Genomic DNA, 24,410 nt, shown 5'->3' on the forward strand with positions numbered 1-24,410 from the left:
GCCCCATCATCGCATCGCCCCATGGATGACGGTGGCGCCAGCATCCCCTGTCCCGTGTGCAACTATGATCTCCGCAAGTTTGAGCTCGTGACACGAGCCGCCCACGTCGAGGCGTGCTTGAACCCGCCGAAACGGTTTAAAGGGTCCTGGTCGCACCGGGTCGCCTCCAAGGCCACCACTAAAACTACGAAAACAAACGGTACCGCTAATGGATCAACGACTAAGGTCAAGCGAGAGGTGTCAGTTGATCAACAAATGCTAATAAAGAGGGAAGTTTCGGTGAAGCAGGAAGTTGTGGATGATGATGAAGTCTCTATTGTTGAGGTCAAGAAGGAACCAACACCATCAGCTGGTCTCCCGATCAAACAAGAAGCTAAGACTTCTACCAGTATATCAGTGAAACTGGAAACAACAACGTCAGTTAAACGAGAGGGCACAACTACTCCCAAAACAACAAACTTGAAAAGTCTACCGCCAAAGGCTCAGGAGCAACACAAGTTCACCAACAAACCTCAAACAACGCCGTCACTGACCAAACAGATCAAACCTCCGAAAACCCTCGTGCTGCGAGGTCGAGCCAAGCGAGATATACCACCAGTGAAAATCATGACGTTTCAAACTGGTTATGCCACGCCATACACCATCGCTGTCGACGCTTTCAACTTCAACCCTCACCCCATCATCGATACCTATGTGCTCACCCACTTTCACGGCGATCACTATGGTGGGATCTCAAAGCAGTGGAGTTACCAGCGTGTATTCGGCGACGACCAAGACTACGATAACGACGCCAAGTACCGCCACATCATTCTCTGCACTCGCATTACCGGAGAATTGCTTACGATGCGATTTAGTGTTGATCCTCGCTTCATCCAACCATTGGACCTTGATACTCGATATTGTCTTCGCCATTATACCCCTGATGGTATTAAAACTGTGGAAGTGCCATCACTGGATACCACCACTGCTGGTCTCTATGTTACCCCCATTCTGGCCAACCACTGTCCTGGAGCCGGTATCTTTCTCTTTGAAACCATCACCACTTCCGGCAGTCGCCAATACCAGCTCCACTGTGGTGACTTCAGAGTGTCGCATGCTATGCTCATGAACCCAGCATTACAACCATTCCACCGCCAGTTGACATTGGAGAAAGTATACTTGGACACCACTTATATGTCCCCCGAATACATCTTCCCTAAACAGGAGACGGTATGTGAGACTGTCGCCGATCTATTCCATACCCTTTGCAACAAAGACGACGTCTACTCCGAGTGGTTTGGCGGCAAACGCCAGGCTCGTATCACTGACATGCTATTCAACGCTGCCGCCCGTAAAAAGAAGAAGAAGTTTCTTGTACTTGTCGGTACCTATTTGATCGGTAAGGAAAAGCTTGCCATCGCCATTCTGCGCAAAATGAACTGTCCAATCTACGTGCTGACGGTGATGAGTCGTAACGACAAGGGGGCGATTCTTGCTACCTACCATGATGAATACCTTGATCTGGTAACGACCACTGACGATCTTGGTGGGGAAGGACCTCATCAAGTGGTGGTTCATCTTGTGCCCATGTCGATTGTCGGTAAGACTGATGAAATGTGCAAATACTTCAATCACAACGGCTACCAGGACCACTTTGAGCACTGCATTGGTATTCGCCCTACGGGGTGGTCGTTTGTCCCCGGCTCTCGAGGAATAGCCGATAAAGAAGGCGCCTACGTCGCTGCAAAGGTACCAAAGACATTAGCTACTCGCACAGAGTATAATAGTGATGCTATACTCAGTCAGTCGCCTAAACCGGCGCCGGCAGCGAAGAAACGAGCCAACCCTGAGATAAATGTGTTTAGAGTATACTCAGTTCCTTACTCCGAGCACCTGTCGTTCCGTGAGTTGGCATTCTTTGTCGTTTTTCTCAACATCAAGCAAGTGATACCCACAGTCAACGAACAACTGGCAGCTACGAAAATGGCACAGATCATCGCCCAATGGCAACTTGCTCGCAATGTCCGGGAACTCGCTCGGTCAGTTGATTACGCTGAAGTTGCCGATATTTTTGGTGTCGATGAAGATTTAGTCGAAAGCCTCGCCAAGCTTTCTCTTGATGACTTTTAATGACTCTGTAATTACGAACAATACACTTATAAAACATTTACAACCAAGTCTCGATTACGTTGTGTATTCGCTCTATTTAGGGGTGGCTTCGCCCGCCTTCTTCTTAGCGTAGAAATTAAGCACTTGTTCGCTCTTTGCACGGTCTTCGATGTCAGCCCATTGTACCACAAAGTCGCCTTCGTGGTAATTCTGGGTATCATCGGGGTTTGAGTCAACGTGCGACGACGAGATGGTGCGGGTGGGCACGATAGCCAGCTTCAGCAACACAAACGGGTGCCACTGGAGAATGTGGGTCAACGCCAGGTCAGGCCCAGCGGGGAAGTTCTGGTAGTTTAAGTATAACGGGTCCCCCCACTGTTGGACGACCAGCCGTCCCAAGGGGTTATTTTGGACGACAAACGAGTGGGTCTCGATCTTCTCTTTCAGCTGGGTGACAATCAAGTTCACCAGCGACCCCTTGGTGTTTTTGTAGGTCTTGATCACCCCCAGGGGCAACATGATGGGCTGTTCGCGCTTCATGATCGGCTCTAACAGCTGGGGATTCAACATGTACAGGGCCATGTCGACGGTGTCGTCCATGATGAACCCTTGTTCGTCCAAGTACCAGAACCATTTCAGCCCCGGGAACGCGTGCATTGCCGCCTGCAAGCAATAGATACGCACCCACTTCCGCTTCTGACGGTCGGAGAGATAGGTGAGGGCATTAAGACGTGGCAAAAACGTCTGGTACCACAGCACGTACAACCCGTAGCTTTGCGCGTGGGCGTAGTCAACGCGGTTTTGAACAATCTTGATTAGCAGGTCCATCAGGTACTGGTCAAAGTCGATGGCGGTAACCACCACCACTTCGGGGTACTCGCCGTTACTGGGACGGTGTACCCACTTGTCGTGGTTCTTAAAGTTATTCTTGGCTCGTAACAAGTCGCTCAGCTCGTTTTCTTCTTTTTCCTTCTCCATTTGCGCCTTGACGTCGGGGTCATCGTTGACGTTGTGCGAGAGAAGAAGCGTCCGCTCAAACTCGATGAACTCGGCGTCACGGACTTTGGCTTGCACCACCAAGTTTTCTGACCCAAGCTCCTTCAAAAGCGCCGCGTCTTCGATGGGAGGGTAGATGTAGCGGCTCAGCGTGTATTTGTTGGTGGTGGAGGTGAGGGGATGCGCTTGGGGGTACACCCGGTTCTGCGTGCGCGGGAACAACCGCTGGCCCACAGCGTGGTGCAACTGGAAGTACCATATCACAGCCACGGCTACCACCGCCAAAAGCGGCCACTTCAGGCGGGTGCGGCTTCGAGGCTTGAAGGTGGGCATGTACGGAGACAAGGTTGATCCAAAGGATTTTTCGCGCGAAACTAACCGGGCCGCAGGGGGACGTTGAAATGTGGCATCAGGTGATGTGGTGTCGTACACTTACTGAAAGTGGTAACAAATAACTCTAATAGTATTGTAAACGTGGGTTTATTAAGATTTTCACTATATTAATGTTGATTAGAGCTACTAGCTCACGGTTATGGCAGGGGTGGCTCGTCGCGGCGAAGCTGTCAACGGTGCGCCTGCCGAGAACAACAACAATGCGCCGCGCGATGACGTCCTTGGAGGTTGAATTTTGGGTACGCCAGCACGGCGGACTAGATTACCACTAGTGATGTCTAGTTATTTTCGGCGATTCTATCCTCGATCACCTGGAGGGCGACCTGGCGGCGGCGCTCAGCCACAGCGTTGGCGGCCAGCTTGTGGCCTTCGTGGCGGCGCTGGGCCCGAATATTGGATTGTTCGATGTCGTCGTCGTTGAACGGCGACACGATCCCGGCCAAGACCGCCACATCGTAGATACCGTCGGTGACGGGGGCCAAGTACGGCCGCGATTGCGACGGGAAGAACTCGATGATGCGGAACGTGTCCAGGGCATCGCCAATGAGAACATTGGCGTCACTGCCACCGGCGATGGGCAAGATCGAGTCCGCCGTGGATTGCTGGTAGAATCTAAGGTAGGTGTAGGCGGTGAAGAACGCCCCGATGAAGGGGACTATCGGGTACAACGTGCGGAACACAAGCGACCACACGGCGCAAATGCACATGACGATGAACGCCAACTGCTTAACCCGCACCAGCAACACCCCTTGGAACAACACGATGTTGTGTTCGGGGATCAATTGCTTCAACGCCACGAGGAACCCGACGTAGTAGGGCAAACCGCCGCCAAGGGGCTTGTTCATCCCCAACACGTCCAGACGGAAAATGTTGGACACAATCGTCACCAACACCGTCCAGAGGTTGGTGACACTACCCACAATCAAGACAAATTGCACCACTTCCTGGAAGCCCCAGAAGGTCTCAAGGTAGCGGGAGGCGAAAAACAACACCGCCAACGACGTGAAGAAGAAGAACACCGAGATCTCGGCGAAGATCGCCGTGACAAGCACCCACGGATGGGTGAAGGTGGATTTGGGAATCAATTGGAAGTTGGGCACGAGGACATCATGGAACGTCAACTTCACGTCGGGGTTCTGCGCCACCTCGCTCTGGAAACCGTTTAGCTTGACAATGAATATTATCCCCGAGATGAACACCACCGCCCCGCAAAGGATCCGGGTGGATACCGGCACGTTTGTTACCAGTAACGACATTGGCAGGCTGTGGGAACTAGGAGAAAGGGAGGTCGGGGAAAAACACGCGCATCGATCGTACGCGAGGCTTGGTGTGGTGGGTGTGATTTTTTGGGTGAAATTAGTGATAAGAAAAAGAAATAAAATATCAGGATAGAATGTGGATATCGCTTTGATTATAGGAGAAGCTTAATTGTGAATCTCATTACCATTATGCCAAGTGGGGGCGCGCCTTTATATCTACTCACCGTGGAGGCTAGTAAATCTAGCGGTGCAGCGCGTGAGGACACCTCAGTCAATAGTGTGTGTGCAGGATAAAACCACTGCTCCCAACTACTAGCCTTGAGCCTCAGCAATGACCAGCTACAATGAACTTTTCTACTTTTACAACGTTTTATCACGATACAATGCTAATTATCTTCATCATCGGTGTTGTCGTCACGGTAGCCATATCTGCGAATCTCACCCAACCGCTTACGCGCCGACGCCAACTTGTTTTCAAGCTTCAAGATCTCCACCTGTTGTTCCATCTCCACCTTCTTACCTTCCATGGTGGTCAACTTGTCGAGGTCGATGTCGTAGTCGTCCTCCTTCTTCTGTAACAACAGTTGCACCTTCAGCACCAACAGCTTACATGCGAACAGCACTCCCGACGACGCCAGCTCCAAGTTGTCTTGGGTCTTTGAGGTAAAGTTGGCCTTGACCCGCGACGCCGCCACCAATTGTGCCGTCAGCGCCGCCACTTCGTTCAGGGCCACAATCAACTCCTCGTGAGAGTTCTTGTTTCTCAATACCCCGTCAGCAGTGGTGATCAAGATGTTGGTAGCACCACCCACTGCCTTCGAGGCCGAGATGAGCCCTTCCGTCCATCTCGAGTTCTTACGGTAGAATTCGGCCGGGTTTAATTGACCTTTAGTCTTAGCCACAATTTCCCGTTGTGATTCAGTGGCACAGGTGATCAAAATCGCCACTGCATCAGTGATAGCCTTAGCAGCAGCAATGAGGGCTTCGTGGACATCGCCTGCCAGCATTTGCAACAACTTAAGCAAGAACGCTTGAGCATCATGAACATTCTTGGCAGTGGTGGCCATTTCGTTGTCGACCAAGTGTTCGAAGTCCGCCAGCTTGTTCAACTTACCCGCCAGCGAAGCGCCGTCGATGAAGTCACCCAAAGTGTGCAACGCTTGTTGTACGCGCACATTACCTTCGATCACCACTTCGTAACGGTCGTCTTCATCTTCGAAGCTATCAAGCTTCTCCAGGTTAAGGTCAGCGAAGAACTTTTCTAATTCGTCAAGAACATCCTTCACCATACCAATAACCTTACCTTCCTCCAGTTTCCGCACCAGGTTAGACACGAACCCTTTAGCATTGAGCATGACCCCTTGAGCAAGATCAGTAAGCTCCGACAGAGCCACAATAATCCGAGAGTAAGTCAGGTTCGAATCTTGACTTTCAGCGTAGACTGCCTTGTCTTCAACGATGAAGTCAATGAAAGTGTTGCTGAAGTCGTTACTGGTGTTGGCACACAGTTCAATCACCGACATCAAGAACTCAGGCAGAGTGTTCATGTTACCCGCTTGCAACTCCAGAATCAACGCCGCCTTGATTTCCTGTATCCGCTTGATGTTGTTGTTCAAGAACACATCCAACAAGTGCTTGATCTTGGCGATGTTCAGCAAGATGATCTGGTCGATCTGTTCGTTGACAATTTCATCGTCGTCACCCTTAGACGCCGAGGCGAGAGCTAATTGTTTCAACGCCAGATCCAACGATTCTTGAGCAATTTCAAGATCAACTTCTTTATCTTTAAGTTGTTGTTGCAAGTCCGAGTAGTCCCCCTTGTCCATCAATTGACGCTTCAAAGCACTGATTTCGTCACTGTGCTTCTGTTCCATCGACCGCAAGTGGGTGTATTGCAACTTGCCCAGTTCGGTGTGCTGAGCCTGCAACTCGCGAATTTGAGCTTGTAACTTTTCGATTTCCTGGTCCTTGACCCCCTTGAGACGGTCCAAGTCGAGACGGGCCCGGTCACGTTCCCGGATCAAGTCGGCCAATTCGAGGTTCTTGGCCTTGAGATCCTTCTCATACTTCTCCTTCTTCTGGATCAGTTCTTGTGCCAGGTTGATCTTTTGTTGGATCTTCTTAAACTTCTCTAACAAATTCAAGTGTTCACCACGCAATTGCGAGTACAACTTGGCCAACTTTTCGTACTTCTTGGTCCAGTTGTTAATCTGTTCTTCCAAGTTCTTAACTTGTTCGTCCTTGCTCGCCAATTGCTGAGTAGCATTGTTGTTGAAGTTTTGCAATTCCGTCTCCAACAGCTTCACCCGCAGATCGTATTGCAGCAATAAGTTTTGGTCATTATCGTATTGGTTCTTGAACATCAACAAGTCGTGTTCCAATTCGGAAACACGGTTGGCATTGGACGTTTGCTGTTGTTGAAGCGCGTGTTGTTGTTGCTGAAGAAGCAATTGTTGTTGACGCTGTTGTTCCTCAAACAATTGTTGTTGGCGCAATTGCTCTTGCAATTGTTGTTGACGTTGCAATTCAAGTTGTTGTTGGATGCGTTCCTGCTCTTCCATTTGCGCATTGAGCCACCCGGTTTGTTGCGAGTGCAATTGGTTCACTTCGGGAGGCGGCGATTGCGGCGGCGGCACAGACATCGCTTCCGATACCTGTCTTTGCGGGAGTGCCGGGGCCGGCGGTTCGATGGCTTGGCCCAGATCGGTAACCTTCAAACTGGGAGGGTTGCCAGGAAGTTTAGGGATTTGGATAAGCGACGTCAAAAACTTGATTGAGTGACAGTCAGTGTAGAAATCACGCAAGGCGAAGAACTGCGAGTCGTACCGCTCAAACAACGCTTGCAACAACTCGTCCTCGCCCAATTGCTGATACATCGCCCGCAACATCAGCGTGCAGAACTTGTAGATCCCGTAGGACTCGGCGATAAGCGGCACCAACGCCGACACCTTACACAAGTTGTTCAGCGTCTGGTGGATGGTGGCAAAGATAAGCTTTTGCAAGTCGGCAATGGCGTCTTGCATGTCCATAAGTTGCAAAAGCAGCTCGTAACCTTCGTTAGGGTCATTGACTGCTCGCAACGACACGTACTCCTCGTACTCAAACGTCCCGTTGAAGCCAGGGTTGTTCCGATGGAAATCAAGCTTCTGCAAGATGAACTTATCGTACTGGCTAATGAGGCGGCCGTAGGGAGTACCGCGGGAGGGGAACACTTTGCCCAACAGCGCGATGAAGTCTCGGTTGCGGTAGCCGTCCTTCAACGTGTTGGGGTGGCCTTCCTGCAACACCTTGTGGATCATGATCAATGCCTTAAACAAGGGCACTTCTTCCTGCTGGAGGGGCTGGATCTTGACGGCGTTCCAGAACGCCCGCGAGTTCTTGTGGTCCCAGGTGTAGACGATACATGCCCGCACGTGCTTCCGTTTCGGCGGCACTTCGTCGTTGTTGCACGCCTTCTTGACCGCGTTCTGGAGGTCGACTTCCGCGCGGGACATGACGATTGGCTGGTGAGTAGTGGCTGGGTGTGGGAGGCAACTTGGTAAAGGTGCGGCGATAATCTGTGTGCAGGAGTAATTGCCGCGATAATATGGCAACATCGGCGAACCGATGGGGCTATGTCTACCGGCCTAACATATACGGCGATGACCGGCGATGGCGACGTGAAAAATGGCGCAGGTCATGTCTCGGTGGCGTTCGGTAGCTACTGACGCAGGCCATTACTCGGAGTAGATGCGGGGTCGAAAAGTAAAAAGTAATATTCCCTTGAGTTATGATAAATTAATTAGAAGATCTATGTACTATTGGCTGGGCTTGGAGCGGTAGCTGGTCTTACCGACGTCAAACGGCAAGTACTTGTACTTGACCATGTGCTGGATCTGTTTTCTCATGGTGAACACAAACAAAATGATGAAGTACATCAACAAGATCGGCCAGAACACGGGGACGTCGGTGATGGCAAAGAACGACAACACCAACGACACCACCACCCCGCGGAAGGCGTTGTACCAGAACTTGAACTCGGGCAACCGGCGGATGAACGGGCGGAACTCGGGGTCCTCCGACGACCCTTCGTCGACGCCTTCCTCAATCAGCTCCAGCCGCATTTCCTGCTCGAGGGACGGGTCAAACTTCGGGGTAAGGAAGGCAAGGAACATGTTAAGCAAATAGATGCCGAGGGCGTAGCAGATAATGTACCACCCTTGGGCAAGCACCACTCTCAACAAGAACAACGCCAACAACACGCCGAACGCAGCCCACCGCTGCTTGGTATAAGGGGTGACATCATCAAGAAGCTTCTGATACGTCGTCTTTAGCTGTCGGATCTTGACAAACACCACATTTTCCAGCGACGACTCCATAGTGTGGGATATATGATCGAGACTTTTTTCCGTACGCGTGTTCATATCTCAGGGCGCGCATCGTTGTCGCAAAGGTTCCCAACCCCGAGGGCTGTTCGTAGTGGTACAAAAGCCATATTGCTACTGGTAGAATGAGTGCCAAGACTTAGTGTCGAAAGGAATTTCCGGCGACGGCGCTACTATCTTTTCTCTTCGATGGAACTTGGCAAGGATCCTCGAAGCCACTGCTGACGTCCACGCCTTGGTATGAGCTCGAAACGACGACCGAGACCGAGTCGAGGTGTTCGTCATTGGGCGGGAGAGTCCAGTATCGATACTTGAGTACGAACCAGGCGGGTGCATACCTACTGGGGTTCGAGGGTATTCGAGGTAGTGGGCCATCCCCAGTAAGTGCAGGTACCGGCTGAGAGTACGACAGAGGTCGGGATTAGGCGACGGAGGCGGCTTGTTAACGGCTGCGAGAGGGGTTGACGTGGTGAGTGGCGACTTGGAGACCCCCCTCAACGTAGTTATAGGTTTATCGCCGGGCTGAGACTTGACCGGGGGAACTTCCCATCGATCTAGGATCAACTCCGAGGTATCGTGATGCGGAGACTCCACCGGCGATTCAGGACTAACACTAATTGGGAGAGGATGAGATAGCGGGCGAAGCAGGTAGAGCCAACTGGAGATCACTTGGTTCATTGGTACGTGCCACCCGAGAGGTGGAGCCGTGATTTTGGGTGGGTCATCTTTAGCATTCTTGTCGAGGGCGGCGATAGCCTGTCTCACTTCCTCATGATCATTAAGAAATTTAGCCAAGTAGTGGTTAACTGACGCTTGATTATAATACAAGTACCAAGACTCATACACTGACAATTGAACCGAGCGGCCATCGATGGTAAACGGCGCCCAAATCATGTTTTCGTAGTCAGGACATATCGTGCCTTGAAGTCTTCGTAAGTTGAGCAGAAGTTGTTGAGGCAGCTTAAGGAGAAACTTAGAGAAGGTGGGTAAAGTATCAAATTCAGGGGAGAGGTCAATAAACAGAAGGGAGATGTCTTCATAGTCAGAGCTGGCGACAGTGATGATAGGATCCATCGTGAATGCTGCTTTGCTTGATGCGCGCTACTTAACAATGGGGAATTATGCAGAGAGTGAGGGCCAACGCATATTTATGGATGTTTATGGATTATGGGTTTTGTATTAGTATAATTGAATTAGCTATGCCAAGAATAAGCCGTCGACATCGTGAAATTGTGTCAAATGCCCAATATATCTTTCTGGTTCGCAAAGGGTCAACTGCTCACAATAGGGACACACCATATGCGCGGTATGGGGTAGAAGTAATTGTGGTCCCACTATGGTGGTTGCATGAGGAATCACCCATTGTTCGGGGATTTCAAGCACGTCATTGTACCAGTCAATGATGAGGGTGCCGTTGATACGTTTTCGTTGCAATTCATCGCAATAGACACGACAGTGGCCATATGCCACTTGGGCGAATTTAGCCGCAACAAATTGTATCTGGACCTGTGTCACCTCCAACAATGTCTTATCATTGTTGTCAATTAATGTAACTTGACAATTATTGACTGATACCAAGTGAGTCTCTCGGGTAAGGTTGAACTCCGAGAGATCTCGCGCCACCACGTAATACTGTGGAGTTAGAGGGTGGGGATTATTTGAATCGAATTCCGCCGCTTCGACGGCCACAAGGTTACCATTTACCAGCTCAACTTCACCAGATTGGCGATAGTACACTTGGCAGGACTTGTTAATAGATTCGCCATTAGTGATTGTCGCCTGTCTCAATTGCGTAGGAATATCAACTTCCGCCTCAATTAGCCCTTTAGTAAGTGCTGGTTTGGCTATGATTGTCCTCTTGATTGGTACAAACGGATAGAGCCTTAAATCAATGTCCATGGGCTCGCGTGGGGGAGCATTGTCACAGAACTCACCAAAGCAACTGTCTTCGTAAATGGCTGCAAAATCTTGCATAATCTTGGCATCACCACCGCCTGTCATTCGTATAGTCTAGAGCCATGGTGGGGTGTGAAATATATACCGCTGGATGATTTTGTGTAGCCATGTTCAGTGTAGTGATTTGGCAGAGTACAGTGAAGGTTTAACCAATTTTAAGCGTATCATTTCATGCGTCGTTATGTACTTAGTATCTGTCGTTGTAGCCGCCATCACGTCTGTCGTCGCGACCACCGTAGCCACCGGAGCCACCGTAGTTGTCGCGGCCACCGTAGTTGTCGCGGCCACCGTAGTTGTCACGGCCGCCGCCGTAGTTGTCACGGCCGCCAAAGTCATCACGACCACCGTAGTTGTCGCGACCGCCGCCGGAGCCGCCGTAGTTGTCGCGGCCACTACCGTAGTCGTCACGGCCACCACCGAAGCCACCGGAGCCACCGTAGTTGTCGCGACCACCGCCGTAGTTGTCGCGGCCACCGAAGTCGTCGCGTCTGTCGTCACGTCTGTCGTCACGCTTGTCGTGGTGACCGAAAAGACCGCCTTCGTGGTGTCTGCCTTCGTGTCTGCCTTCATCTCTGCGTTCGTCTCTGCGTTCTTCCCAGGCGTCTTCAGCCTTGTTAGCAGCGAAAGCACCGGCAATGGCACCACCAATCTTACCGAGGGTCAGGTGGTCGCCGGCAAGCTTGCCGCCACCGTAGCCACCGGCGGCACCGCCGACAACGGTGGCCAAGAGGCCTCTGTCGCCGTCTTCACGGTTGTCGTCGCGCGATTGTTCTCTGGGGTTATAGTTGGATTGGTCCCCCGAGTTGTAGAAGTCGTTAGCAGACATGTTTTCCAGTCAATTGAGTTGGTAAAAGGACTGCGTGGCCCCCTGAGTTTTTATAGTGTTTGATCCTCACCCTGCGCGGTGACGTCAAAAAAATGCCGTACTCCTCACAGCGTACCAATCACTCACTGCCAAATACGCCTCGTTCAAGTGCAGTAAGTAGACATGCGGCATATTAGGGTGGTGCTCACGTCATGTGGGAGCACAATGTGGTCCCCACTAAGCCACATGTCATCCGTAGCCGCCACCAGGGAGGCGGTGTGGATGGGGCCACCGTTTATTCTGACTCAGGTGGAATTAAGGGAGGCGGTGCGCGCATGCACTACCTGACACACACATGTGCCCCCCGCCCCCAACCCTTCACTGACCACAACTCCATTGCAGCAGCAACTGCCTAATCGCTCTAAGTGGCGACTATGGTGGTTTGCTAAATTAGGGTATTTCACGTGGATGTTTTTGCACTCTGGTTGCGAAGGAAACTATAATTGAAAACAAAGGAAAAAGAAATGTCGTGGCAGTTCCCGTAATTATACTGTACTCGCATCTTTCGGTCCGGAAACGGAGAATAATACGCGCTGCTTCTTCCGTGTTCGCAGCCATGCGAAAGAACCTTTACTGTCGCTGCCACCGTTACTCCCGTGGCACAGGGGGGGAGAGCGGAGGGCAACAGACAAGAGAGGCATTAAATTAACGTTATGTACACTGGCATCGACCACACTCGACCAGCTTTCTAGTCGGCCTTGTCCGACATCACCTGTTTCACCGGCTCGGTCTCCTGGTAGAGCTTGTGCTGCTGGATATACCGAATCACCGAGTTGGGCAAAAGATACTGCACCAGCATGCCGCGGCGGATAAACAAGCGGATCTTTGTCAGCGAGATGTCGTTGTAAATCAATTGTTTGATCACAAGCACGTTTTTGCGATGCTCGTACATGATGTCGTGGGAAAGCAAAAACGACCGCACGTCCAGTCCGGTACGTTCGACGATCAAACACCCGTACAATCCCAAGATGTGATGAAGGTCTTGGTCGGCCCACACGTCGGGTTCACCCATCAGCTCAATTAAATCGCCACCGGCAAGTAACATGATCTTGACGCCACGGCGTTCGCCCAGGGCGGTCATCACCCCTCCCCGCTTGATATTGATCTCTTCGTTGAAATGGTCCAATACCAACGCAGTACGCGTATACTTTGGTTGTAAACTCTCCCAGGCGTCGACCATAAGCCACAGCAGGGTTCGTTCACAGGCAAGCTCACACATTCGTACTCTATCGGTAGCAGGAGCAAGCCCTTGTTTCTTATAATTCAGCAGTACGGGCGAGTAGTAACCGCCGATACACTCGAATCGCGTTTGTTCCTGGATCGCGTCTAACGCCATCTCGAACATCCGCAAGTGTAAGTAGGTAATTGGTGAAAACAGACCACAGGCTACAATCACTAATGGATGCTTCTTTTCATCAGTTAATGTGGTGGCAAGTCGGTGAGTGGGGAATTGGTATTCCTCGAGAGTTTGCGCCTGGCGCTGGATGCCATGGGGCACTTCTTCGAGGTCGGCGATCTGCAGCCGTTGCACCTGAGTGCTCGGCGGGTACACCGTCTCGTCATCCAGCGACGAGTCCATCAACTCGGTGGCGGCGCGCGGGATCTTGGAGTGGCTGACACGCTCGTTTTTGCCGGCGGCGGTGGGGCGGGGCGGTGGTCCGTCGACGGGTTTACCTAGGTCGGCCAACACGACGGGCTGGATGGGGCGGGTGTTGGGAATCTTCAGCTGGGGTGCTGGCGGCTCGATGGCGGGATTGAGACTGGGCCGCTGGAAGTTGGGGTCGTTCTGGGGGTCCATGGCTAGGCCGCTATCTGGTCGCAATTGGAGACGGCAAACGCTCACTGATACGGTGACACATTTGGCTTTTCGGGTGGTTCTTCAACTGTGTGCAGGAGTGAGGCTCAAGTTTTTTTATTAATGTGCCTGACAAATTGGCCCCCCGCATATTGTCCCACATTGTCATAGGCTCGCGGTGCTAAGCCGTCCGATGAGCGCCGGGCGTTCCGCAACCAGCAGCAGTAAACAAAGGTCGTTGTTGCTGCTAACGGTAAACGTAGGCGAATTTCCACCATCAGATTTTTCGGGAATCGTCAGGGGAAACGTATATGCAGTTGAGCACGGAATTTATTTCGCTAGCATTTGCCTTTTGAGGGGGTGTGGGGCCCGGCGCTATACGGTAACGGTGAAAACGTCCCGCCACGCCTAGGTCATAGCGCATAAGCCAGCATCGAAGTCTCGGTTTGTGGTTTTTCTTTAGTAAATGTCATTTGCTCCGTGGCGTCATAGTGTGGCGGGTGGTAGATGGAGTAAAAAATGGCTCGAAACACGATGATGAATCGCCCCTGAAGTTGGCGACGCTCGTTTAGTAAAGGCGAGGGAAAAAACTAAAAAAATTCGACAACTGTGTGGTTCGAACACACGCGGGCAGAGCCCACTTCCTTAGCAGGGAAGCTCCTTAACCACTCGGACAAGTTGCCCTTTTGGCAAATTTCGAAAACCGCTAAATCATACCATAGATGTAGGAGCGTAATTCGGCCGGTTTTTTCGCCTCATCCTGAGCATTGACGCACGAAACTAAGGTGCCATCGAGCTGATGGTACTATTTGAAGCCCATCGCCTTTGTGTATGAATCAATTGTAGTCGTATTACTGACTCAATGACTTATCTTTTGGACGGTCGCCTAGTTATGTAAATGGTCATAAAAAACCCTTATATTCAATTGGAGCGTCCACCAAAAGCGCACTTTGGAAGACTCATACTGGGTATTGTGGGTAGCAAACATGCTTTGTGGAGTTTTCGATGAACGAAGCTTCAATATGAAAAAGAAAGAGAGGTTTGTGGAAGGTATTCGTGAAGTGTTAATTGCTATGGGTTTCTTTGTCCAAAATGCCAATGAATTGCAGTTTGAATGTTGGCGAAGGCTAGACTCAGCAGCGAAGAATCATAGAAGTGCTCATCACCCTGTGTGACTATACTCGATACGCTCATTACTTTAGCATACATGATTACACATTGTACTTATGGCCTCATTCTATTCGAGCATATTCAATCTAGAATGGCGACAACCGATTCATCATGTTCTAGACTAGGTCCGTTACTTGGCTTTTGATGCCGCTCGCTATAGAATTCCAAAACGATCCAGCGAGATCCACACGAGTCGCGTCTTGATGCAGCTAGCCGAACATGAATAATGGAATGTGGACAAGCAAAAAAAAAAAAAAGACAATCACGACAACTGTGTGGTTCGAACACACGCGGGCAGAGCCCACTTCCTTAGCAGGGAAGCTCCTTAACCACTCGGACAAGTTGCCAGGGGTGCCGTTCCATGAGCGGCAGCCGCATTTGAAGGTAAACATTGCGACGCCCACGCAAAATTTTGAGGCGACTCGCCGGAATGTGGCGCTGCTGCCCGTAGCTGTGTGGACATAGAATCGATGGTGAACTTAGTGGTCAGATTGAAACACACTCCATAGATCAAATAACGGAATTACTTGCAGTTGAACTCATTATGGTGGGTCAATTGTTAGTCATTTTACACTGCCAATTGGGTTCGAAAGTTAACTAGATGAAGGAAATAAAGCATTGACAAAATCTATTATGCTCACAGTTCTCTTTGCCGTCAATTGTGGTGGGGATGATCGATGACTGTTTGCTTCTATCTTGGTCAGTGGTCACCCTCACGTGACCTCGCGATAAACCAACCTCGAAGTTGGAGACCTCTGCAGATTGCCACTCAAAACCAGCCGCCCGATGTCGAGTGGATCCGGCGACTTTCTCACTAAGGGCATTGAGCTCGTACAAAAGGCAATCGATGCCGACACCGCTACCAAGTATGAGGAGGCATACAAACTATACTACAACGGGCTCGACTACTTGATGCTTGCGTTGAAATATGAAAAGAACAATAAGCTGAAGGAGCTTATCAAGCTGAAAATCAATGAGTACCTTAGTCGGGCAGAAAAGTTGAAGGAGCACCTTGAAAAGGGTGGCGAAACTCAAGGCAACACCTCGACGAAAGCGAAAAAGGCAGGCAACGGTGAGGGCGATAATGATGAAGATAATAAGAAATTGCGGGGTGCGCTTGCTGGAGCAATTTTGCTGGAGAAGCCCAATGTCAGTTGGGACGATATTGCTGGGTTAGACCAAGCGAAAGAAGCATTGAAGGAAGCGGTGATCTTGCCGGTCAAGTTCCCGCAATTATTCACTGGTAACCGGAAGCCGACGCTGGGGATTTTGTTGTATGGTCCTCCTGGTACCGGTAAGTCTTACTTGGCTAAGGCCGTGGCCACCGAGGCTAATCTGACGTTCTTTTCGGTGTCGCTGTCGGACTTAGTGTCGAAGTGGATGGGGGAATCGGAACGGTTAGTGAAGCAGTTGTTTACTATGGCGCGGGAAAACAAACCCAGTATTATATTTATCGATGAGGTTGATGCCCTCTGTGGTCCTCGTGGTGAAGGGGAGCTGGAAGCGCTGCGGAGAATCAAGACCGAGTTGCTCGTGCAAATGAACGGGGTCGGTAACGACTCGCTGGGGGTGCTTGTCCTTGGTGCCACCAACATCCCCTGGCAATTGGATGCTGCCGTGAGAAGACGGTTTGAACGGCGTATATACATTGCGTTGCCTGATGCCGAAGCCCGCAAGCGGATGTTTGAGCTTAACATCGGTGACGTCCCTTGTGAGTGCACTGCTCAGGACCTCAAAGTGCTAGCAGAAATGACCGAAGGCTATTCCGGTCACGATATCGCCGTGGTGGTGCGTGATGCCCTCATGCAACCGATCCGTAAGATCCAACAAGCCACTCATTTTAAGCCGGTGGAAGATGGTAAATTGACCCCTTGTTCCCCTGGCGATGAAGGTGCGCGAGAAATGAACTGGATGGAGTTGGAGACCGAACAGTTGAAGGAGCCTGAGCTCACGATCAAGGACTTTATCAAGCTGATCAAGCTGAACCGGCCCACGGTGAACGAGACCGATATTCTGCGGCACGTTGATTTCACCAATGACTTTGGCCAAGAAGGCAACTAAAGCTTTTATAGAGACAAGAGACAAAAGAGAATAAAACGAAGCGATAGAGAAAAATCTTGTAGGTGATTGGAGAATATCGGAATGTCGTGGTCGTTCATTAGTCTAGATTTAGGCGTCGGCCATGGTGACGTCTTCGTCCTTAGGGGCGTCAGTGCCGTCCTGGGTGGCGGCGGCGGCGTCGACCTCTTCCTTGGCGCCTTCAGTGGCACCAGCAGCGCCGCCGGCGTTGTTGTTGTCGTCGTTGTCGTCGTCGTCATCGTCGTCGGTGCGGTTTCTCGCGTTCGACACCAGGTCCAACTTGTCCAACCATTGCTGGACGTTTTCGTCGTCGTAGACGGTAAAGTCGGTTTCCTTACCCACTACAGCCACCGAGGTGTTCTTAAACGTGAGCTCAACATCCTGGGACAACGTATCTCTCAAAGCGTGCAAACCGTGGACAATCAATTGTTCGACGGTGGTGCAGTCTCTGATGGCGTCCAAGTTACGTTCCAAGTAAGTCCGAGCCGCTTGCGAACGGGCACCAATGGAGGCACCGTAGTACTCAAGGACACTACCGGAGGGTAAGAACTCGTACAAGTGCGCCCCCGATTCGTCGTAGCCGGCAACGAGGAGACCCACCCCGTAGGGTCTCGACCCGTACGATTGGGTGTTTTCCTGGGCCTTGTCGGCGATCAGCAACACTGCCTTCAGCGTGGCTAGCGGTCGGTTGAACGCCATCTTTTCTTGCATCGCCAACTTTCTGAGGTAGTTGGAAAGCACCCGGGCGTCGGGGGCAAGCCCGGCGAGGGCAATGCCCATGTGGTCGTCGACTTTAATGATTTTCTTTTGGTAAGAGCCGAGTTCTTCGGCGTTACGCTTGAGGGCGACGAGGACGACGTGGGACTTCAGCGCCAACCCGACCGCCGCCAGCCCTTGCTTGATGGCTTCGAGCGCGTACTCGACCTGGAACAATCTCCCCGTGGGCGAGTACGTCACTGAGTCGTTATCGTAATTGTTCCGGAACATGGTGGGAAACGGGGGACAATCGTCGGCGGGTGTGGGTTATGTGGTGGTGGAGTCCAGTGGCGACTTCGCGGTACTGCAGAGAGGGCCGCCGACACCGATGAGTGGCGAGACCACAAGATCACGACCAATAGCTAAAGGAGAGGCAATTGAGAGTTGGTAAAGGTCGATTAGTGATTGTGTTTTCTCCTTTGCATGCAGTTCAATGTTTTGAGATTTTAGTTAAGGATTCCGTGATCAAGTTATAGTTCTTCGCTCGGTGCGTATTTAGCACCGGTGATATCAGTTAAGGAAAGAAAACCAATTTCAAATGGTGTAGTTTTCGCTCAAAATGAATTATCTCCTTAACTGAAGATTTGTTTTGTCCGATTTAGCTGCCAAAGCGACAGATTCTGGTTTTGACTATCTCATGAGACTATTTTATTGGTCTCTAAAAATGCATGTATTAAGTTCTGTGAAATAAATAGACCGAAGACACTCCACTATTATTGTACTCCGGCAAGCTTTTCCACGACGTACTGGTCATTAGCCCCCACCAACTGCTCAAACGCCAGGTTGCCCAACTCGTTACGCACTTGAAGCACACACTGCTTCAAAAAGTTAGCCAAGTTCGTCAGGGCTACGGGGTCCTTAGCACACACCTCGGTATAGCGCAACTTTTCTCCGTGGGGTTTGATTGACGGATCCAAGTATGCGTAATCATCAATATCCTCATAGGTCAAGTCGTGATTATACGCATCCACCATACCGTCCATAGACTCATTCACTTCTTCGGTGAATATGAAAGTTTTGGCTATCAGCTGGTTGAAGGCATCAGCACACCACCCTTGAGGCTGGCCTTGAGCGATTACCCCATACAGAGTCAACGACAAGAGCCCCATTAAGTTGATTTTACGGTTGCGGGGGTTACCGTTGGAGTTGAAGTATCTGATCCAAACATCGATCACTGTCTGGGGCAGTTGACCCACGTGTTCGACCATCTGGAACCAGAGTTGAGGACACAGCTTCGCCATCCTCAGCATGACGAGGAAGAGCTTATTGGCCATGAATGTCGTCATTGCCTCGTCTGTAGCGTAGGCAAGCATCGCCGCGAACAATCCCAGCAGCATGAGATTTTCGTAGAATTGCTGGTTGCCGTCTAAGCTTACCATGAGGATGTCTAAGAGCGATACCAACACCACATAAGAGTCGTCTCTCATCGTAGCGAGATAGCCGGCCACCACCGCTAGCTGTTCTGCTCCAGCAGGTTCACAGTATAATTTAGGAGCGTACAACGCGTACAGTCTCATAATTGCCAAAATGGTGGGGAGGATCTCAGTGGAGTCGCGCAAACCGGTGACTAAAATGCCAAATAAGTCCACGATTTCCTGGCTGTGACAACTGGTGGGACAGTATGTGAGAATGGCTAGCCACAAGTCGTAGCCGTCCTCGCTTAAGAGGGTATAGTACTCGGTGTTTTCCGAGCAACACATGCGAATGAGGGGGAGAGCGAGCGAGTGGACCTCAGGACTGAGGTCAGACATGGTGATGGTCAAACTGCGGAGAAGCCTGACAATACTCAGTTTGACGATGGGCTCAGTGGCTCCGTCGCCACTGGACTTGATCACGTCCAACACTTTGATAAGCACGCTTTGGTCGACAAGAGGGTTGCACCGTTCAAGAAGACCGCCCAAGGTTTTGTGGATGTACAATTTGGACTCAGTTAGCGACACTGAGTTCAATGTTTGGATGATAGGGTCGATGGTGGTGGGAAAGAAGGGAGTGAAATCGGCTTTGACAAAATCCCAATCTTCGCTGACGGTTCTCAACGTCAGAATTGCTGCTAATCTTACCACCACATCTTCATCAGATAAAAGCGGAGTCAAAAACTTATAGATTTCCACTCTCAGTTCCCTCAGACAACTGACACCGACCCATTCAGAGATGATAAGGCACACGCGGCGTTTGAGCACTTTACCCTCGCTCAGCAGCGTCGCCATGGCTTGTGGAATAAACAAGTCCTTAAGAAGGGTATCAAACAGCACGTGGTTAGCTAATTGCACACTGGAAAGCTGGAAGGTACAGAGGATCAGGTCCTTGGTGAGAATATCACTCTGAGTGGTAAGACCGTTGGAGATCTTATCAATTATGAAGGGAGTCAAAAACTCATCAAAGATCTTGATCAACTCCTGGTAGAAGTTTTCCGCACACGGTCGGATCTGGTACTCCCACAGTTGCGAGAGTTCTTCGTTCCACCATTCTTCGCCATCCAACAGCCAGCGCTCCAAATCCAGCGGGCGAAGGCGAAGATACCAGTTGATGACAATATTACACAAGTGACAAATAGCCTCGGGAGTGAATGTTTCCTGAGTCAACTTAGCCACCAGTGCCTCCACCTCAGCCTTATCATTACGCTGCTTAATCGTAATAGCGCCCTTTTTGTAGATAAACTCAATGCATTTTTTGAGGATAAGGAACCCTTTAAGTGCCAATACCACCCAGAAATCGTTTTCGTCATCACCGTCGCCCAGACCAGCACGGTGAATGTCTTCAGCCTTTTGCTCAAGCAACGATAAGAACGTCGTGATAATCTTCTGTGAGCACGGCAAAAGCATGAAACTGGTGGGGTTATTGCTGAGAATGTTATAGTATAATTTGGTGTAGCAGCGAACGTAGCGTTCGAGTAAATCCAGCGAGTACTTGTCGTGCTCGACCACAAGCCCTTGGAGATGGTCTACCGTCAAACTGACAAACTCACACACGTCTTGATTGGTATGAGGTTGATCAAACCCTTCGGGGATGATGCGGCGAAGGCATTTGAGACACAGATAGCACACTTCCATCAATTTAAGGTCGAGAGAAGCCGCCCAACTGGTGAAGAACTTGGTGTAGAGTTTTACCAAGAGTGTAACCACCGTTGAGGCTTTAGCCTGCATGGCGTGGCGGGACCGGCCGATGCGTACCGTGCTCACCAGTTTGATTACCCGATTGAGAATAATGAGTAAATTGTTGGTGGCGACCATATCGTTCTGATCAAACACTAATTGCTCAAGCAACCGTTCAATATCATCAAATAAAGTAGGCCATTCACTGGGGAAGTCAAACCGAGCAATTTTGGCGACAGCGGTGGCGTTGTGAACACTCAAATTCTGGTTTTGCTCGTCAAGCATGGCAAACAGCCTCAGGCGGATCTGGGCCTTTTCTTCCTTGGAAATTGCATGCTTTTTCAGTGGTCTCCAGTAGCGGTCGACGCCGTTTTTGAAGCAGATCACCGCCAACCACCGGATGGGTGTGGGCGAGTCTCGGTTGATGAACACCTCCTGGAGCAAGTAGTGGTACCCCGGAGCCGTCTCCCACTGCCCCAACTGGGCCTCGGCCTGGCGGTGCAGCTCCAGCCGCTCCGCCTGGCTGGCGTAGCTAAGGGTGGCCACGAGGTTGTCTAGGGTGAGCTCCATCGATGGTCGCATCGCGGTCGCCAGCGGCGATATCGCGTGAGGTGCCCGACCGTGCCGTACTAGTAACTTACATCCGTATAAGAAGTAGGACGTTGCTTAAATGTGACTTGTATGATCTGGAACTGAAAGTTAAATACAGTGATTTATTATTAAAATTACACGTATAGTTTTGAGGCTCTTCAATTTAAATCTATATGAGCGTTGAACATATCAAGTACATAGAGTTATCGTGTGAAAAAGCACGAATTGTGAGTGCAGGTTTGAGATGCTTACTTTACACTATGATTAGATGGTATAGTACTTGATATGTCTCCGACATCTATTAGAATTCATGTCCCTGAATTTGCGATTGCGGAAAGCTACCGATTGACAATATATGAATAAATAAATAAACACATAGATCTCGTATTCCAACTTCTCTAGAAACAAATTTAGGAACATTAATACTACGTGACTGACATCAAATCAGCATTCAAACGTTTCTATTACCGCTTGTAGGGGACTGCGATCCAGGGCTCGGCATGGCCGTCATACCGTCGCTGGTCGACAGAATGGCGCCAGTTGAGCGGCATCATGAGTAATACTCAAAGTGCAGGATGGCTTGTATCGTAAGTTCACACCATTGCCACCAGAAGCGTTAAATTTAAACAAATAAACAGCCTTCATCTAGGTAGTATCGATGGGTGGAGTGGTCGTGAACAGTGGTAGAATTTGAGGTAAGCTAGACTAGTGTATCGAAAGCCTCCTTGGTGTTTATAGCAAAGAGTAGTATTATTAATTTCGTCTATAAGTTCCTAATCATTAATCACCACCGCTTCAGCTCGTCGCCCTCGGCCCACGACCGTTCAGTGTAGCCCAACTCCTGCTTCACGCGAGCCACCGTCGCGGGATCGCCAGTGTTTTTGCCGATGTTATCACTGATCTTGACGGCAGGGTGGCCGTTGGCTTCGCTAAGCTTAATCACAATGTTCATCGGCTTCAGGTTGTCGAAATCGTTAGTGAAATAAGTGCCAATCCCGAACAGTGTGAGCAACCCTAAGGAGTCGGCTTTCTTCTTATACTGCTTGCACTTTTCCACCGTCAATGAGTCTGAGAAACAGATGATTTTAGTGTTTTCAGGGTAGCCAAGCCGCTGGTAGTGGGCGGCGATCTTCTCCGCATAGAGTTCAGGGTCACCCGAGTCTTGTCTCACCCCGGTGTAGTAGTCAGTATAGGGGCGAACAAACAGCTTTAAGAAGTCTTCGGTGCCGAAAGTATCGGTAAGCGCAAGCCCAGCGTAGTTGGGACCAAAAGTCTGAAGCCACAAGTCCATGGCGTTGCGGTTTGCGTGGACGTAGTCCTGAGTAATGGCAGCCACTCCCATGAACCATTCGTGAGCCACAGTACCAATGGGAGCAAGACCAAACTTCTTGGCAAAGTAGACATTGGACGTACCAAGGAAATAGCGGTGTAATTCTTCAGGGGCAGCGGCAGTAGTCTCTTTAAGTGCTTTCACCACAGTTTCCTGGTTTTCAAACAGACGGCGGCGACGAGTACCAAACTCGGAAAACACACACTTACCGTCGAGAAGCTGTTGCCCCTTCTCAGCTGCTCGCTCATACTGGCCATCATAGGTCCATTTAGTATCAACAAACTTGAAGTACGCTTCGCAGATAAGCGCCAACACGGGGATCTCGTAAAGTATAGTATCCTGCCATAACCCTTCAATAGTAAGAGCAAACTCACCATCGGCTCCCTGGTGGTATTTCACCTGTGATTGCGGATCCAATTTGAAAGTTTTGAGATAAGTGAGGTATTCCTGGGGTAACTGCGGGAGTGTTTTGGTCAAGTAGTCAATTTCGTCTTCAGTGAAGCGAAGGTCGCCAAGCTTCAAGATTTCCGCTTTTAACCAAGCAATGGCCTCGTCGTTTAAGTCCATCGCCGGCGTACGGTTGGTGAGGGTGTAGACGACGTGGGCCTCGGGGAAGTGCTGATGCACGGTGGCGTGCATGTACAACTTGTACAAGTCGGTGTCCAATAGCGACGGGATGGTCATAGACGGTATGGCAGGGGTGGTGGCGGGTATGGGAGAGGGTGTGTGTTTTGGTTGGGAGCGTGGTCGGGTCAACGGTAATGCGCCGCGACCTTAAGAACACAGGTGCTGACTCATACACGTGAAGTTAAGCCATAAGGATGACCCCCTCATCAGCGGTAAATGACATCATCGTGGTATTCATAGGTGTCTCGCCTCGAGTGATGGCTCTTAATATTAGGTGGAATGAAGATAAACAGTTTGCTGTGCACTTTCATGGGTATTCATAAAAGTGAAGGTTTTCACAAATTTGTGAAAATCAATGAAGCTGGTTGACTGCAACGAGAACGTGTAAGCTCTTCCAGTGGAAGTTCAGCTTTGCCTGGAAATTATACTCGAAGAGTGTGTCGGATTGAGTAACCGCAACAAATTAAACTAATCCCGAAGACAGGTCTTCCGCCTTTTCGCAATTTCTACTATTGATGAACGTAACATGATTGATTGATGCTTGAATGAACTAAGCTTCATCTTATTCTTACGGCTCCTCTATCAAGGGACACTGGTTTACTAAAACATTTTCATACACCCACGTCTTGGCCAGGCCGTGGTAGCCATATTTACACTTCCCAAATTTCTATAACAATTTGTTTATGCACCATTTCCACGGGCGTTCGACCCTGTCAAACTTGAAGTGGGTGTGGTTGATGTTAGAACCAAACACGAGTACTTGTGCTCAAACATCTCCACGTTGAGAGGCTGGAGACATCGACAAAGAAGGTGCTCGTATTGCTTCATCTGTTGTTGTTGTTCTTCTCCACGGGGTAGTAGTTCAAGCTCCACATTAACCCGCCAAACGTTTGGGTCGCGTTATTAGCGGATCGAAAACTGGTAGTATTCGGATACGCCTCAGGGAACTGCCAAATTTGAACACAAACACCGATATATTTACTGTGTGCCAGTGATGTCACTCATTTTTGACAAACTGACCGAGAAAAGGGCACCAGCGTCGTGGAAAC

General features: G+C 50.2%; 13 protein-coding genes across 13 annotated transcripts; 2 read left to right on the forward strand and 11 right to left on the reverse strand. All coding sequences in view use genetic code 12, as the record gives it.

The window, feature by feature from the left end:
- Positions 1-21: 21 nt before the first annotated feature.
- DIURU_005289 (DNA cross-link repair protein PSO2) lies at positions 22-2,109 on the forward strand (the record flags this gene model as incomplete). The annotated part of the gene is made up of 1 exon (XM_034158254.1): positions 22-2,109. One exon carries the CDS (start codon positions 22-24, stop codon positions 2,107-2,109), a length of 2,088 nt encoding a protein of 695 aa, XP_034009913.1.
- A 72-nt stretch (positions 2,110-2,181) lies between these two features.
- MNN11 (alpha-1,6-mannosyltransferase) lies at positions 2,182-3,417 on the reverse strand (the record flags this gene model as incomplete). Its single annotated transcript, XM_034158256.1, has 1 exon — positions 2,182-3,417. One exon carries the CDS (start codon positions 3,415-3,417, stop codon positions 2,182-2,184), a length of 1,236 nt encoding a protein of 411 aa, XP_034009914.1.
- A 338-nt stretch (positions 3,418-3,755) lies between these two features.
- On the reverse strand, positions 3,756-4,733 carry DIURU_005291 (uncharacterized protein; the record flags this gene model as incomplete). Its single annotated transcript, XM_034158257.1, has 1 exon — positions 3,756-4,733. One exon carries the CDS (start codon positions 4,731-4,733, stop codon positions 3,756-3,758), a length of 978 nt encoding a protein of 325 aa, XP_034009915.1.
- A 389-nt stretch (positions 4,734-5,122) lies between these two features.
- SLA2 (Sla2p) lies at positions 5,123-8,230 on the reverse strand (the record flags this gene model as incomplete). The annotated part of the gene is made up of 1 exon (XM_034158258.1): positions 5,123-8,230. The coding sequence occupies one exon, from the start codon at positions 8,228-8,230 to the stop codon at positions 5,123-5,125; it is 3,108 nt and encodes a 1,035-aa protein (XP_034009916.1).
- A 303-nt stretch (positions 8,231-8,533) lies between these two features.
- DIURU_005293 (protein retreival receptor) lies at positions 8,534-9,094 on the reverse strand (the record flags this gene model as incomplete). Its single annotated transcript, XM_034158259.1, has 1 exon — positions 8,534-9,094. The coding sequence occupies one exon, from the start codon at positions 9,092-9,094 to the stop codon at positions 8,534-8,536; it is 561 nt and encodes a 186-aa protein (XP_034009917.1).
- Positions 9,095-9,214: 120 nt separating this feature from the next.
- On the reverse strand, positions 9,215-10,174 carry DIURU_005294 (uncharacterized protein; the record flags this gene model as incomplete). The annotated part of the gene is made up of 1 exon (XM_034158260.1): positions 9,215-10,174. The coding sequence occupies one exon, from the start codon at positions 10,172-10,174 to the stop codon at positions 9,215-9,217; it is 960 nt and encodes a 319-aa protein (XP_034009918.1).
- Positions 10,175-10,297: 123 nt separating this feature from the next.
- DIURU_005295 (uncharacterized protein) lies at positions 10,298-10,999 on the reverse strand (the record flags this gene model as incomplete). The annotated part of the gene is made up of 1 exon (XM_034158261.1): positions 10,298-10,999. One exon carries the CDS (start codon positions 10,997-10,999, stop codon positions 10,298-10,300), a length of 702 nt encoding a protein of 233 aa, XP_034009919.1.
- A 244-nt stretch (positions 11,000-11,243) lies between these two features.
- DIURU_005296 (uncharacterized protein) lies at positions 11,244-11,882 on the reverse strand (the record flags this gene model as incomplete). The annotated part of the gene is made up of 1 exon (XM_034158262.1): positions 11,244-11,882. One exon carries the CDS (start codon positions 11,880-11,882, stop codon positions 11,244-11,246), a length of 639 nt encoding a protein of 212 aa, XP_034009920.1.
- A 727-nt stretch (positions 11,883-12,609) lies between these two features.
- Positions 12,610-13,719, reverse strand: DIURU_005297 (nicotinamide-nucleotide adenylyltransferase; the record flags this gene model as incomplete). The annotated part of the gene is made up of 1 exon (XM_034158263.1): positions 12,610-13,719. One exon carries the CDS (start codon positions 13,717-13,719, stop codon positions 12,610-12,612), a length of 1,110 nt encoding a protein of 369 aa, XP_034009921.1.
- Positions 13,720-15,672: 1,953 nt separating this feature from the next.
- VPS4 (AAA family ATPase) lies at positions 15,673-16,947 on the forward strand (the record flags this gene model as incomplete). Its single annotated transcript, XM_034158264.1, has 1 exon — positions 15,673-16,947. The coding sequence occupies one exon, from the start codon at positions 15,673-15,675 to the stop codon at positions 16,945-16,947; it is 1,275 nt and encodes a 424-aa protein (XP_034009922.1).
- A 108-nt stretch (positions 16,948-17,055) lies between these two features.
- Positions 17,056-17,952, reverse strand: PRE5 (proteasome core particle subunit alpha 6; the record flags this gene model as incomplete). Its single annotated transcript, XM_034158265.1, has 1 exon — positions 17,056-17,952. One exon carries the CDS (start codon positions 17,950-17,952, stop codon positions 17,056-17,058), a length of 897 nt encoding a protein of 298 aa, XP_034009923.1.
- Positions 17,953-18,434: 482 nt separating this feature from the next.
- Positions 18,435-21,395, reverse strand: KAP120 (Kap120p; the record flags this gene model as incomplete). The annotated part of the gene is made up of 1 exon (XM_034158268.1): positions 18,435-21,395. The coding sequence occupies one exon, from the start codon at positions 21,393-21,395 to the stop codon at positions 18,435-18,437; it is 2,961 nt and encodes a 986-aa protein (XP_034009924.1).
- Positions 21,396-22,188: 793 nt separating this feature from the next.
- Positions 22,189-23,418, reverse strand: NPT1 (nicotinate phosphoribosyltransferase; the record flags this gene model as incomplete). Its single annotated transcript, XM_034158269.1, has 1 exon — positions 22,189-23,418. The coding sequence occupies one exon, from the start codon at positions 23,416-23,418 to the stop codon at positions 22,189-22,191; it is 1,230 nt and encodes a 409-aa protein (XP_034009925.1).
- Positions 23,419-24,410: the final 992 nt, after the last annotated feature.

This window comes from Diutina rugosa (genome assembly GCF_008704595.1).
Source record: "Diutina rugosa strain CBS 613 chromosome Unknown scaffold11_size279379, whole genome shotgun sequence".
NCBI classification, from domain to species: domain Eukaryota; kingdom Fungi; phylum Ascomycota; class Pichiomycetes; order Serinales; family Debaryomycetaceae; genus Diutina; species Diutina rugosa.